The 13,166-nt window shown below is 38.5% G+C and overlaps 1 protein-coding gene across 5 annotated transcripts in view; it reads left to right on the top strand.

Annotated features, from left to right (window-relative positions):
• Positions 1-9,511, top strand: part of ATE1 (arginyltransferase 1) — a 39,887-nt gene extending 30,376 nt beyond the window's left edge. For 2 of the 5 annotated variants that reach the window (XM_010714932.3, XM_019617897.2), the window contains 2 exons: positions 3,319-3,418; positions 4,936-5,136. In XM_010714932.3, coding sequence (XP_010713234.1) covers positions 3,319-3,418; positions 4,936-5,088 — 253 coding nt within the window. In that variant the 3' untranslated portion in view covers positions 5,089-5,136. Of the gene's footprint in view, positions 1-3,318; positions 3,419-4,935; positions 5,141-9,183 lie in introns of those variants that run through there. The other 3 variants (XM_019617899.2, XM_019617900.2, XM_019617896.2) reach the window with 3 other exon arrangements.
• Positions 9,512-13,166: the final 3,655 nt, after the last annotated feature.

Here is a 13,166-nt window from a genome sequence, read left to right as displayed (position 1 = left end):
AGCCCTAGGTTAACTATCAACCTTTTTGAGCGTATTCCTCTCTTTGTAAAGGTGAATTTTGTGATTTGTGAATAATCTACTTATGAATTACACAAATGCATCTATCAAGAGCAGTCTCACTAAATTCACTGCTAAGTTGCTGACATCAGTCTAATGGTTTGTTCTTGCTGAAATGAGTCACTGCAGTCACTCCTCCCTATCTACCATGTACGATTGCTAGAAGTAATCACACCTTTAGCCAGGTTAGTTTATTGAGTAGAAAACTGTTTGCTTCACCTGGTTAGTGAGCTGAGCTCTTAGGGAAGAAGCTGTTAGTAATGGAGCTGGTGCAAGAGCTATGGTGGAGCCATGAAGCTGAGAATGGCTTGATAGAGTGCAGAACCTTACTCTGGTAAGCTTCTAGATCAGTTAAGCTTCTAGAGCAGTCTCTCCTGTTGCTTTTGGCAAGAGCTGGTAACACTGCCCTCCTGTTGGCTTTCCTCACCTTGTTCTAGAGATTTTCTTTATGAAGGAGAAATTGTAGGATCGTAGAAAAGTTTAGGCACAAAAGAGCCTGTGGGCATCTCTGGTCTGGTTCTGGCTTGGATCAGGGGTAACTTTCAAGTTGTCATGTGCATTCATGTGACTGTCAGTTACATTGATGTGTAGCATCTCACTTGGTCTGTAGTTAAAAGTGTCTGAGTTACCATTTTTCTGAATTAGAAGGAATCAGAAATAACAGGTAGAAAAACATTGGAATGACTGTGATGTAGAAGTGATCTTTGTTTCTAACACTGGTCTGGATTTTAATACAAACATTTGCAACTTAAAATTAGACTTATCTTTTTAATGCAAATTGCCATAAGCAAATTCTAAGAGTTATTTTTCATTATGTATCGCATTATTTTATGTAATAATAGTCTGACATAATCCATGCTTATGAATTCTTGAAATGATTTAAAATTTTCTACCTAATAAATTTAAAACTTTGTCATTGCAGCATGCTTGTGTGGCTCAACTCATGAAAAAGCAGCTTGTAAATTCTGCTGCATTTAAGGCAATAAACATGAATTTTCAGTAGGCTTGGAGGGGGGGGGGCAGTCTTGTTCTCTTTTCAAAAAGGGGGAAAAAAGCCCTTAAGAGTTGGGGAGGATTTAGGAAGCTGCAAAGGAATCTGATACCTTAAAAGCTGTTGCCAATTTTACTCTGAGGAGGTTAAACTGCACTGCAATGCTATCGCTTCCACTTCATGATATTCTGAGAATTTTTGCTCCTGAGTCATAGAAAGGATGCAGTTTGAAGATCTTGTGAAATAAGGAGGCATTTGAGTACAGAATGAGGGGAGAAGAGGCTACGTGTAATATATGAGTCTGAGGAAGGGCTGGGCGAAGCTGACCAGGGCATGTGAAGTGATTCTTCTTGTCATTTTTCAGAAAATGTTCAGCATTCTTCCATAATATTCATAATCTATCTATTGTAAGGGGAAAAAAATGCTTAACATTCTTTTGGAATTGGATTATTTAGCACTGAAATACTGAGTTTTGTATTGATGTGTACGTATTGCACATTGTTGCCAATTCTTGCCAAGTGCTAACAGCCATTATAATTCCTTAAATATGTATCTTAGCTGAAAGCCTTATTTAAATAAAAAAAAAGTTCAAGTCTATGACCCTTTTTAACCCCTTTTCCAGGAGAATGATTTAGGCAGAAAAAAAATGCAGGTAGGTGTGAGTTGTGCAGTGTAGTGCTGCATTGCTGCTGCCAGGTTGGTGTGATGGAAGAGTCTTTTCTTGCGTTAGGTCTCAGTTTGGTTCTGCAGTGGTACACTTCTCACTCCTGTGCAGCACTGCAGTTCCCTCCTGGTTTTGGGAAGCATAGGTTTGCACGTGGTCAGTTGGTCAGTGAACTAGAGAGCAAGAAAGGAATCTAAAAAGAAGGTACAATTGTACTCTACAAAGCCCTGGAGGTGAGAGACAAAAGGATGCTTTTTTGTTCCCCAGTATTGCTTGTCATTCCTAGAGTGTATTTCTGCACTGCCATTTATGTGGAGACACCTGCAGTGATTCTAAGCATGGCATCACTGCTGTCGTGCATTAATTTGCTGTGACCCTCCCAGCAAACTTGCAACAGACAACAGAGCTGCCTGTAGGATTGCTACTGCAGCCCAACCTCACTGCCTTATGGTCAGCCAACGTAGGCCAATTGCAAAGAGTGTTAAAGGTATTTACAAATGCAAAGAATGTTCTTTTCCTGTAGTCTTCCAGGATTGTGCAATTGCACAAAGGTATATTTGATTAGATCTGGGATAATCAGCTTGGAATGGTAAGGATGTTTGACTTCATGTTATGTGTTAAAAGATGTTGTATGTGACGTGCATGTTGGTACACTTTTGGTAGTATATAAACCTCACTTTTGGATTCTGTTCTATTTACCTGGATTTTCAGATAGGAAGTAACTTGAAATATTTTCCTTTTTTAGCAGATACAATATAGAATTACAATGTACTCCGATGCTCTCAGTGAAGTACGTGGAACTGAAATGTCAGATTTTCAGCATATTTAAACATTCTCATTACTATCATAATTTTAAAGTGATCAAAAAAGAAAACAAACCCCAAATAGGTTTTATACATGCTTCCTACAGGACCATGCTCAGATCTTTTCCTTTCAACGCTGAAAGTAAGAACCAGCATCCAAGTTCCATCAAACTTGATGCAAGTGTGAACTGCAATGTTGCAAATACTGTAAAAATGAGTGTTGTAGTAGAAATGCTGGCAGGTTCATTTTGAGAACACTGCTTTCCTCTTGCAAGCAAAATAACAAGCAAACTTATTTTGGAATACGCTCATGGTTCTCTTTGAGAATAAATGAGAAAGTCGTACAAACAAACACGAGATAAGTGAAAAATGGCTGTTGCTGCGCGAGGATGGATGTTTTTGTGTGCAAATTACTAGAATGCAAAGAACAGAACAAACAAGAGGCTTATCCTTGAAGCTTGTTTTTTAAGATTACTGATGTTTTCCTGAGCTGCGTGTGTACAATAGCTGGGTCAGATTGCTGTAGTATTCCAATGTGCATGAATATTAACAGAGAATGTGTTAAATAAAGGCTTTTGGTCACTTTCTCTCTGAATTTCATGTTGGTTACATGGCAAGGCAAAGGGCAAAAGTGAGCGTTCTTAAAGCCTCAGACAATGTTTTGTCATCTTCATTGTTTGATTGAAGTCTAGTCCTTCAAGTAAGTCAAAAGCCAGGTGGTCGGAAAGCATTTATTTAAATGATGAAATGAATGTAGGAACTGTGTTCATAAATAATTAGTCCTTTTTGTTTTCCTTTTGTAGGGAAATTGCTTTTACTAGGCAACTTCATGAGAAAGCTCCTGATCTCCGTTTTTATTATATGGGTTTCTACATTCATTCGTGCCCCAAAATGCGCTACAAGGTAAAGTGTGTTTTTACTTCTTTCCTTTGTGTACAATTATTCAAAGCATTTGACAGTTCTCATAGTAGCATAATATTTTTGTAATTGTCACTTTGGATTTCAAAATAGACTTTACGTGGTTAAATGTGGACACTGGTTACTCTTTAACTTGACTTAGGATTATTTATTTTTTTAAAGTTTAGCCGCATGTGGTATTTATTACAAGTTGGCTTAAAAGCTGTTCACTTGGAGAGATTTTCAAGGCTGTCAGATAATAGTTTGTCATTTGGTTACCTGGGTGCCTCATGTTTACAGTATATTTGGCAACAGACTGAAATTCTCCCTTCTTTGGGTTTGACTGAGTATTTGTGGAACTGTTGCTTAGTGACTGTAGGCAGAGATAGCATGACTTCCTGGGGCTTACTCTGCAGATAAAAACTATGAGCAGCCAGATTGTTAGGAATTTTGGATCAAGTAGCAGAAAGGGTGAGGAGAATCCCAGAATGTTTGGCACAACTAGTCTGTCACCGAATCTCCTTTGTAATCCCTGTTAGCCTCAACTTTGCTTAGACCTATGTGCCCAAGGGTCCAGCTCTTCTGTTTGTTAGATCCCATCTATTCTTTGTAAAGATATCATTGCTTTTTCAATATTGCTGCACAATATCAGAGTAGTGAAAACTGATAGAAATTTGAACGTCTACAAATAATGGTGTATGTTAATAATATGGAAATGTAGAAAGCCAATGAAATCTAGATCAAAAGTTCTTAGCGTTTTCTTTTTTCGTCCTCAAAACATGCTAAAAACCTGCATTTTCAGCATGCTTTCAAATAACCAAAAAGCAGCGATGCTCATTGAAGCGATGGTTGCGAAAGAAAAGCCACAACACTGAAACAAACTGTGAAGTTGAGCAATGAAATGCTTCTGGATAGTGCTATTGCCATTGGTTGAAGTGGTTGGTTGAGCAGAGTGGGGAAGAACTGACTTGGCAGATTAAACAATTCAAGCAACGCCAGCTTGGCTTAGTGGCATTACATGTTGAAGGCCTTGCCCGGTTCTGGTTTGAAGGGATGTTAGAGGCTCCCTTTCCTTAGTGACTTCAGTCTGGGAGAAGGAAAGGCTGTAGGTGTTTCTGAACAGGTGCCATACAAGCAAATTAAGTGGGTCAAAAAGCTAACCGCTGTTTTTTATTTTCTGCTTGTCTTTTTCTCTGCCACTTGTCTGTGCTTGGATGGTTGGGAATGGATGCTAGGGACAGCATCTTTCTACAAGCACTGTGTTCTACGAACACACACGTTACATTTGATTACAGTGACATCACAGGATTTGGGGAATCTAAGGAAATTTTCCTTCAAGCCACTGGTTATGATCAGTAGAAATGCCTAAGCTGACATTTCTATTTGATTTTTTTTTTCTAAACAATGCTTCTGACAAAAACACCCAAGTCTGAATACTGGTTTGCACCACACTGTCTTTTGTAGCTCACGTTCATCAGTCTGAATGCTTGTGAAGCTGCTTTTGTTTTTTTTCCTGCTGACAGGGGGTGCGTAAAGAACAGCGACTTGGTGATGTTGATTTAAGGAGTTTGACAGGGTTCCACTTTGCATTAAGTCAGTCTCAGTCTCCTGCACAAGACCTGGCTGAAATAATTGGGGATCTGTGCAACGGACTGTTCTGCTCATTTATGTTATAATCCGAGAGTGATGAATTAATGCTGTCTGCACAAGGACAGAGCAGAATGCTTTAGTTTTAAATACGCCACTCCTAGCTTGGAGGTATGGATATCTAGCAGCAAGTGTCAAAGTCTTGTTCTACATGAGTACTTCCTTGGAATGCAAATTGTAGACATCTCCTCTACAATCAGCAGCAGCTGTTGGATGGGTGGCTGCTGCTAAGCATGTCTGGGCAGAGCTCAGCTTGTTTATGGTGGTCAGCCTGTGACGTTTTCACCTTCTGCTTCTACAAATGATACAGTTTTTGGTGTAAATGGTTTGTGATGTGATGTCCAGTGAAGATCAGAGGCCTGAATGTCATGGAAGTTTCCTAAAGGGGGAAGGGATTCCAGTGGCTCAAGAATAGGGCCTGAGAAATCTTGAATTATCAGCAGCAAGCTAAATGGGTAAAGAGCATCACCCACCACAATGGATCAGACTGGTAATTACACAAGTCTTGAAAAATGAGCTTTCTTTTGACTCCTTGCCTTTCTGTTCCTTTGGTTTCCAAGCAGCTTGCATTTGATTGCAACTGTCATTTTCTGTAATGGCAGAGAGCCAGGGAAATTGCAAGTGGGGAAAGGAATGTATCACAATTTTAGGCTAGTTTTTTTAGTTCCCAGCTCTTCCTAGACTTGTTCCCATCTATGGGTTAATATTTATGTACCAGTGCAATAAAATCTACGTTAAATTGAGACAAAAGGATTTATGTAGTTCTATGAACTATATTAATATGGAAAAATATGATGAAAAACACAAAGCAATGGCTTTATTCCATTTTTGGGGGGAGGGGAATAGATAAGCTACATACAAAATTAAAATGGCTCTCTGTTAAAATTCACGACCTTGTGGTTAAACTCTTCAGGCTTTGTTAGATGTGGCAGTTCTTATGTTGGGAAAAATAGCATTCTGGAAAAACTTCCAGCACTTGTAAGATGCAAAGTCTTTTTCCTAATGCGTTCTGGAGCCTGTGATAAAACTAGAAGTACAAGGAGGTGTTTTATCTTAGGATAATGTTGGACTCAGGATTGCTTCTCAAGTGTTTACATTCTGTATCTAATTTTAAATGTATTTTCAGCTGAAGACGTTTGTTTACAAACAGATTTATAAGATTTCAGAACTAAACCAATGGCCACATCAGAGAGATACTTGAGAGCTTTTGGATTGTTTTTATTGTGCCAAGCTTCTGTCTGATTTATCCCACAAAATTTTTTCCTGTGGTTCTGTTATTAAACTTGTATTTTTCAGTTGCTTCTGAGCTCACTGTAATGCTAATCTAATTTCTGTTCTTTCCGTCGTAGCTTTTGATACTTTGAGTCTGTTGATGGGTGATACCAGATAGATTTTGTTGAAGTTTGCTACCTGAGTTTCTTTATTTCTGCTTGTGGCTATTTTGTGATTTAAAAAAAAAAAAGATACTTTTTCAATGTCAATATTTGCATGCAAATAGTGCAACTGGGGCACCTATTGTCTCCGGGTTTGGCCAACCATCCCCTTGACCTGATGCTGCTCCATGAAGTCAGTAAATAAATAACATCAGCAAGCTTTGAACAGACCCAGTGCCTCCTTGCCTCGCTATCTGTGTGCTATTTGAAGACCATTCTGTGATTTCAAGTGATGTTTTGACTGAAATCTTTATCCAGACTTGTATGCAGGCCAAAGTAAATGGAATTATTTCAAACAGTCTACTTTGGTATCAAGGCATGGCCAGACTTCAGATAGATGGAATACTAGAAAGGGTTCTGAAATGTCAAAAAAAAAAAAAGCAACAAAAGGCTGATTCATCTGTGATTAATCTTTCTTGAACTGAATACCTCAGACTGACTGCGGTCGTAAGTGGTGCCCCTGGAATTTTATAGAGCTCCAGAGCCAATTTCTTTGGCTGATTTTAGGAATTTCAGCATCACTCCTTCCGCAGCAGCGCGATGTAGCAGCAGCCTGCATCTCCAGCTCCCATGTTGGTCTGCCTCCCACCTGGGGCTTTTTCAACCCTTCCTGGCCATTGGAACTCAGTTAACCTTTACAAAAAGCTTGGGTTTCCTGCATAGGCTGAAACATGCAGAGGAAATTGACTGACTACAATGTGTCTCAATACAAACCTCTATCATTTTTGGCTATAAGCACAAGCTGCCACAGTTCTGCCACTGAAATAGCTTTGAAAAGCATCACTTAGAAAAAGCTGGTGTAGGTATAGCTCTGTGCTTGATCTTTTTATTTAGCATGTATTAAAAGCTGCCACCAGCTGTAAGCCTGTTTTTCTCCATGCTGTTACTATTAACAGTGGGAATAGATGATGAATCAAATTAGGGAATTGGACTTGCTCTGCTCAGGTCTGTTCGCACTGGTACTAGTGGCTTCTCCAGGGTTAATTTTGTTGGTTTATAGGAATACCATCCATAGAAATAAATTCAAAATGTGTTTACAGATGGGTCATGCATAGTCAACTAAATATTCTGACGAGGCAGTATTTATTACAGTTTACAAAGTTGTTGTGTGCAATGCTACTTTTTGGTAAAGATTGTAAATACGTAGGTTGAAAAGCTGATGCATACTCATTGAAGGCCATACAGGTTTTGACAGTGCAATAGTTTTGGGGTGGCTTTTTTTTTTTTGTAAGACTGTTTAAGACCAAACAAGATAACAAAAAGCAAAGACTGAAACATATACTAATAATGATCGTAAAATAATTTGAAAATGATAAAGTGCAGAATGGAGTGAAAAGTCTCCCTGCTTTTCAACAGCATCTACCTTTGGCTTGTTAACATAGTTTTCAGCCATGTTACTTGTACCTTCCTTCCACTTCTTCATGGACATCCTATGTGGTCAGGTTACTGCTCTGTTGGTATCAGCAGCTGAAACCAAGCTCTCACTTTCTTGGAGCCATGAATGTGCTCTGTGTGTTCCTTCTAATGGTTTGGGTTAGTGACTGCAGGGGAAAAAGACCACTCTGAGTTATGACTTGGCTTTTGGCATTCAAACCCAAAGGGATTCTCTAGAACTCCTTTAAAATGGCTGGCCAAGACTTGCAATGGTGTTTCAGATGATGGACTTGGCTGCTAGGGAAGAATTTTAAAGGGATTTCTCTTCAACTGTATGTGTGTTGAATGCTTTTGAAAATCAAATTGCTATAATATTCCTTCAGGATGTAACCAGTGCAAAAAAAACATCTTCTACATCTAAATTACCCAAGGTGTTGACTTGAAGATTGGTGGTCTTTTATGAACCAATATGTCATATGTTGTTATATTCACACAGCAGTGTCCCTTAGAGCTTGCTGTTTCCCTCTTATTTTTTTTATTCATTTGTTGCTTTCTTCCATAAAAGCTTTTTCCTTGCACCTTTCATTGGCCAGAAGACTCCTCCTAGCTGCTTACAGCACGCACAAAGTAAATGGTACTGAGCATGTTGGAGTGACCAGCGATGGGAACATGGGGGGAGGGTGGAAAGTACCATCGGAGGACAAAAACCAGATCATCATAGAATATCCTGAGTTGCAGGGGACCACAGGGATCACATTATGCTAGTGGTGAATACTTTCAAGTATTTCCTCTTGACTTTGGACAGATTTCTCTCCAGGTTGTGAAAACTGGGACAACGGTGGTGTTATGAGCATTGAAAGCCTCTGTTCTGAATAGCAACAGCCATTACTGAGTGCTGACAGTGGATTTTCATTGCAAATAAAATTGCTTAAAAGTAGTGTATCCATTTCCCCGTTGTTTTTTATGTCAGTTCAAGATAATGAATGCAATTACTATTATTATTTCCTCTAAGCTGCTGTGCTCTGTAGGGTATGTAATTGGTAAATGATTATGGCTTTTCCTTCGTGTGTGTGTTGAAGCTGTGCTGAGTTTCACGCAAGATTTGCAGGGCTAAAACCAGTCGGAATCCACTTTACCACTAGAAACAAATGCAGAGCTCAGCCAAGTCTTTGAAGTTAAGAAACTTCAGTTTCCCATTTTTTAAAAATATTTGCAATGAAAACTTTTTTTTGTCAGTTAGAACTCCTCTGGGGAGAAATGCAAAAACATCCCTTTGGCTTTATTATTCTAATTTTGGAAATGTGGATTCCTTTTCAGATGTTTACTTCAAGCTTTAGGTGATTGAAGCATAGCAGGACTCAGGTGCAAGCATGGTGTGTATTCATGGCTGCCTGCCTTGTCTGTGGGCTTCTGTCAGCACAGAATGAAATGGCTGTTGAACCAGGGCTCGGCAGATCTCTGAAACCTTTTTCATTACTGTGCTGTCCCTTGGGGGAATAAACACATGCAGACACTGGGGGTGTACAATATATAAACTTTGGTACTGTATCTGAAGGTCACTTTGCAGAAGACATTTGTACGTGCAGGATGTGGCCTTCCTAAAGTTTTACTTGTACACCTGTAATTCTTATTTGATACGGTTCCAATTACAAAACCATTTCCTCTAATTTAGTAAATTTCTCTTTAATGTTTGTGTGTAACTTTCCTATGCTGGATAAATAAATATTAAAATGCCTTCCTAAACCACTCCATTTGTTATCTTGCAGTTTGTTGCTTGGATCCCCTTACACCATTTTCACACAGTCCTTAAAAACCAACCTCCACCAGTTGAAATAAATAAGAAAATACAAACCAAGCTGAAAAATCCCAAGGGAACAAGATCCCATAAAGCTTATTTAAAAGAAATGTTCAAAATCTTTTAAGTAATTCCAAATATGATGTGATTTAAAATACCAACATTAAAATACTGGATAATATTCATTCTATTAATGATTTTAATATCAGTAATGAGTTCCTATTTCATGTACAATGAGGTCTGTGTATAAATAGATATAAAAACATGTATAGTTTAGATGTTCTGAAGAATAAAAACGTGGTAGAGGTGGTATTAATCACCTACGTGTGTGCATCAGTAGCAATATGTTCTACATGTATCGCTTGCTACATTAGTTTTTTCTATTTGAATTGGTTTTCCTATACTGTTTCACTGATAAATATAATTTTGTTAATTTATATGAGGCCTAAATAAGCAAAAATCTAAGCCCACCTTAACGAAAGCACCCAAGGAAGGATACAGTTTGTTCACTGTAGGCTAATTCTGTACCACCAGATGGTTTTGGAGTTATTAGAGGTAACCTGACTGCCTCTGTCAAAAAGAGCCGCTGAAAAGATTTGTTCAAGATCGTGTTAATAAACCTGACACAAACCATCTTCTGCATGCTAATAGCTGCTGGAAACGTATCATGTCTAATTCATGGCTCTGCACGGTCATAAATTCACTGCTTGTTACTGCCTTGACTGAATTTGAAGGGGGCTTGTTGTGACTTTTAGCAATTAAAGTGAGAACTGTAGACTGTGAAATATATATAGACAAAAGTCATGTGGGTTTTGTTTGTTTTATTTTGTTGTTTTTGGGGTGGGGGAGGGTGGAATAATGTCTTCACAATTCACATCATTAATTTCTCTTCTTCATCCAAGGAATGAGGTCATGGCTCGTGTTTCAGAATTTTCTATTTGCAATTCTGTAAATCCACTGGTCAGTGCTAGAAAATGTCAGATGCATGTAAGTCTGTGTGCTTTTTGCAAGTCTCTAACAAGTGAGTTAACGAAGTGCTGCTTTGTTGGCTTCGCTGTGTATTTTGTTGACTTAATTATTCTTGGATGCTCTTGAGATGCTGGTTAGCATCCTGAATTTGCTTGGTCTGTCTCTGGCTGTTCCCAAAGATGAGTGAATTTAGCATATGCTGAGGCAGCCACCTGACGATGCCCTGCTGTACAGGGCTGAATGAGTGCAATGCCTTCGTTTCCCACACAGCCACGTCTCTGTGTGAGGCTGCTCAGAGGCAAGTTTTTAAGCTCTGGGCAAAATATCAAAGATGTTCTGTCCTGGAGAACAAACAGCCCTTTAAATCTGTCACTGAAGCCATTGAAACACAGGTCAGCTTTATCTCTGCACCAGGTCTGTTGAACCTGCTGATGCCTGCAATATTGGAATTCACACTGAGTTTGGTTGCTCTTATTGCATTCTTTCTGACTTTTGCTTTTCGCTGATGAAATTTGCTTTAATTAGGCAGTATTGTCAAGAGGAATTTATTTGGTCTGGAAGCCAGGAACTCCTGCTCCTCCTGGCTCTGCTGTATTTCACCTTGTAGTCTTTACAGTAGGAGCTGGCTGACAGGTCAGTTAATCCGCAGATTTTTTTTTCTCCAATTTTACAGGAAAGATTTAATGATAGATACTCTAATGAGGTCTGGTTTTACTAAGAGTCAGTATTTTACAGAATTATCACAGTGCGTTTCTCTGAAGTGTTACACTTAATCTAGACAACTATTCTTTATTTTGAATGATTATTTTCTTTGAGTTTGTTTAGCTGCTCGCTGTACCGAGTGGAAGTATATTAATGAGGTTCTATTATTTGTTATCTATCCTGATATTACCCACAGTGCTTCTGAGAGTCCAGTTTGTAAAAAGCTTTCTGTATTTTTATGACAGTGATTGCTTGTACATCAGTGTTGCTTAGGTATGAACTAGAGTCCCAAATTGCTGTAGAGGGGAATGAGTTGGAACCTGGAAAAAATAGAAAAATGTTAGGGTCCATAAGGAATTTTGTAGTCCTTGCTCCAAGGCAGATCCAATTACACTTGTGTTAACTTTTAGGATGCACTGGGACACGTATCTGCCAAAGGTTTCCTTTGACATGTCTTTATATGTTGGTAGTTATATCCTTATATATTTTTGTGCTTTATCTTTCGTTGAATTGTCTGACGTGAACTTCCTGAACAATATTATTTCCAACTGCCCATCCACTCACCAAAATAAACCCCTCAGTTACTTCTAATGTTTTTGCCAAGTTGCATTTTTTAATTCTCTTGCCATTCTTTATGATGTCCATTGGATTATCTTCAGCAGATCCATTTCTTTCCTCTAGAACAATATTTAAAATTAGGTCTTCAAATGCTGAGGACATAAGTTATTCACAATGAAGTTAACAATTCTTCTTATATAAGAAGATATATAGACTCTGAAGACAAGGAGGAAAAGATGGGAATTGAGTACGAAATTTCAGAATGGTCTAAATTGGGACTTGCTGAGTTTTTTTGGTGCCAAAGTTGAGGCAGAACATGAGAGCACAGTGTATACGACCTTGAATCTCACTTCTGTCCTTTCTGTTTTAACTAAGTTTTCTAAGTTCCTGCTTTCTTCATTTAAGAGAGAACATTGCATTAAACAAGATGACAGAGCATCGAGGGAGGGGTTTTATAGTTGTTCCCTACAGGATCTATGGAAATTTTTAGGAGGAGTTTTATAATCTTTATTGCAGTAAGTGCTGAAAGAGGTTGTTCAAACAAAGGAACAAATTAAACTCCAGAGCAAATAACTTTAATACTGGATTGCAGATGACAGTATTTAATTGTTTTCTGGTGTGTTTTTTTTTTCACAATACAAGTATGACCAGTAGAGGAGGAGCTTACTTCATGCTATCCTGATAGCCACCAACCTTTTCCAGTTACGTGTCACTTAAAAATCAATCTGTTTTCTCTTTAATTGAATCCAGGTGGGCCCCCTAGCAGAACGGCCAGTGGAGAAGTTAAACGAAATGAAATTGTTTCAGTACAGGGAGATGTTAATAGTAGTTATTTGCAGTGTTATACGTATAGGATGACTGTGAGATTCTGACTAGAAAGCTTTCAAAGGACCAGATCATCTTTTTTTAATAGCGTGTTATGCTGTTTGCTTCCCTTCCCATTGTCACTCTGAATGAAAATGGTAATTTGAAAATGTTTTCACAAGTAAAACTGAGCTAGAATGACACAAGAAAGGGAATGAAAACGATCCCATTGTTAACTAATTGAAGAAGAATGGGTTCATGGAGCAAAAGTACACAGGAACCAAACGCTTTGTTTGATCCCAACACAAATGCAGTGTTGTTCTATGAATGGACAGAAGAGGAGATGACCTTTTTGTTCCACTAATCTATTGATTTTATTTAAGATACTGAGGCTACTGTTCTGCAGGGCCACTTAGTGCTAATGTGTTCAGTAAAGTTTATTCATCATTTGTGAATGCTTTTTTCTTTTTTT

This window comes from Meleagris gallopavo, chromosome 8 (genome assembly GCF_000146605.3).
Source record: "Meleagris gallopavo isolate NT-WF06-2002-E0010 breed Aviagen turkey brand Nicholas breeding stock chromosome 8, Turkey_5.1, whole genome shotgun sequence".
Taxonomy (NCBI): Eukaryota; Metazoa; Chordata; class Aves; order Galliformes; family Phasianidae; genus Meleagris; species Meleagris gallopavo.
Note: the sequence above shows the minus strand (reverse complement) of the source record. Positions and strands in the feature narration are given on the sequence as shown.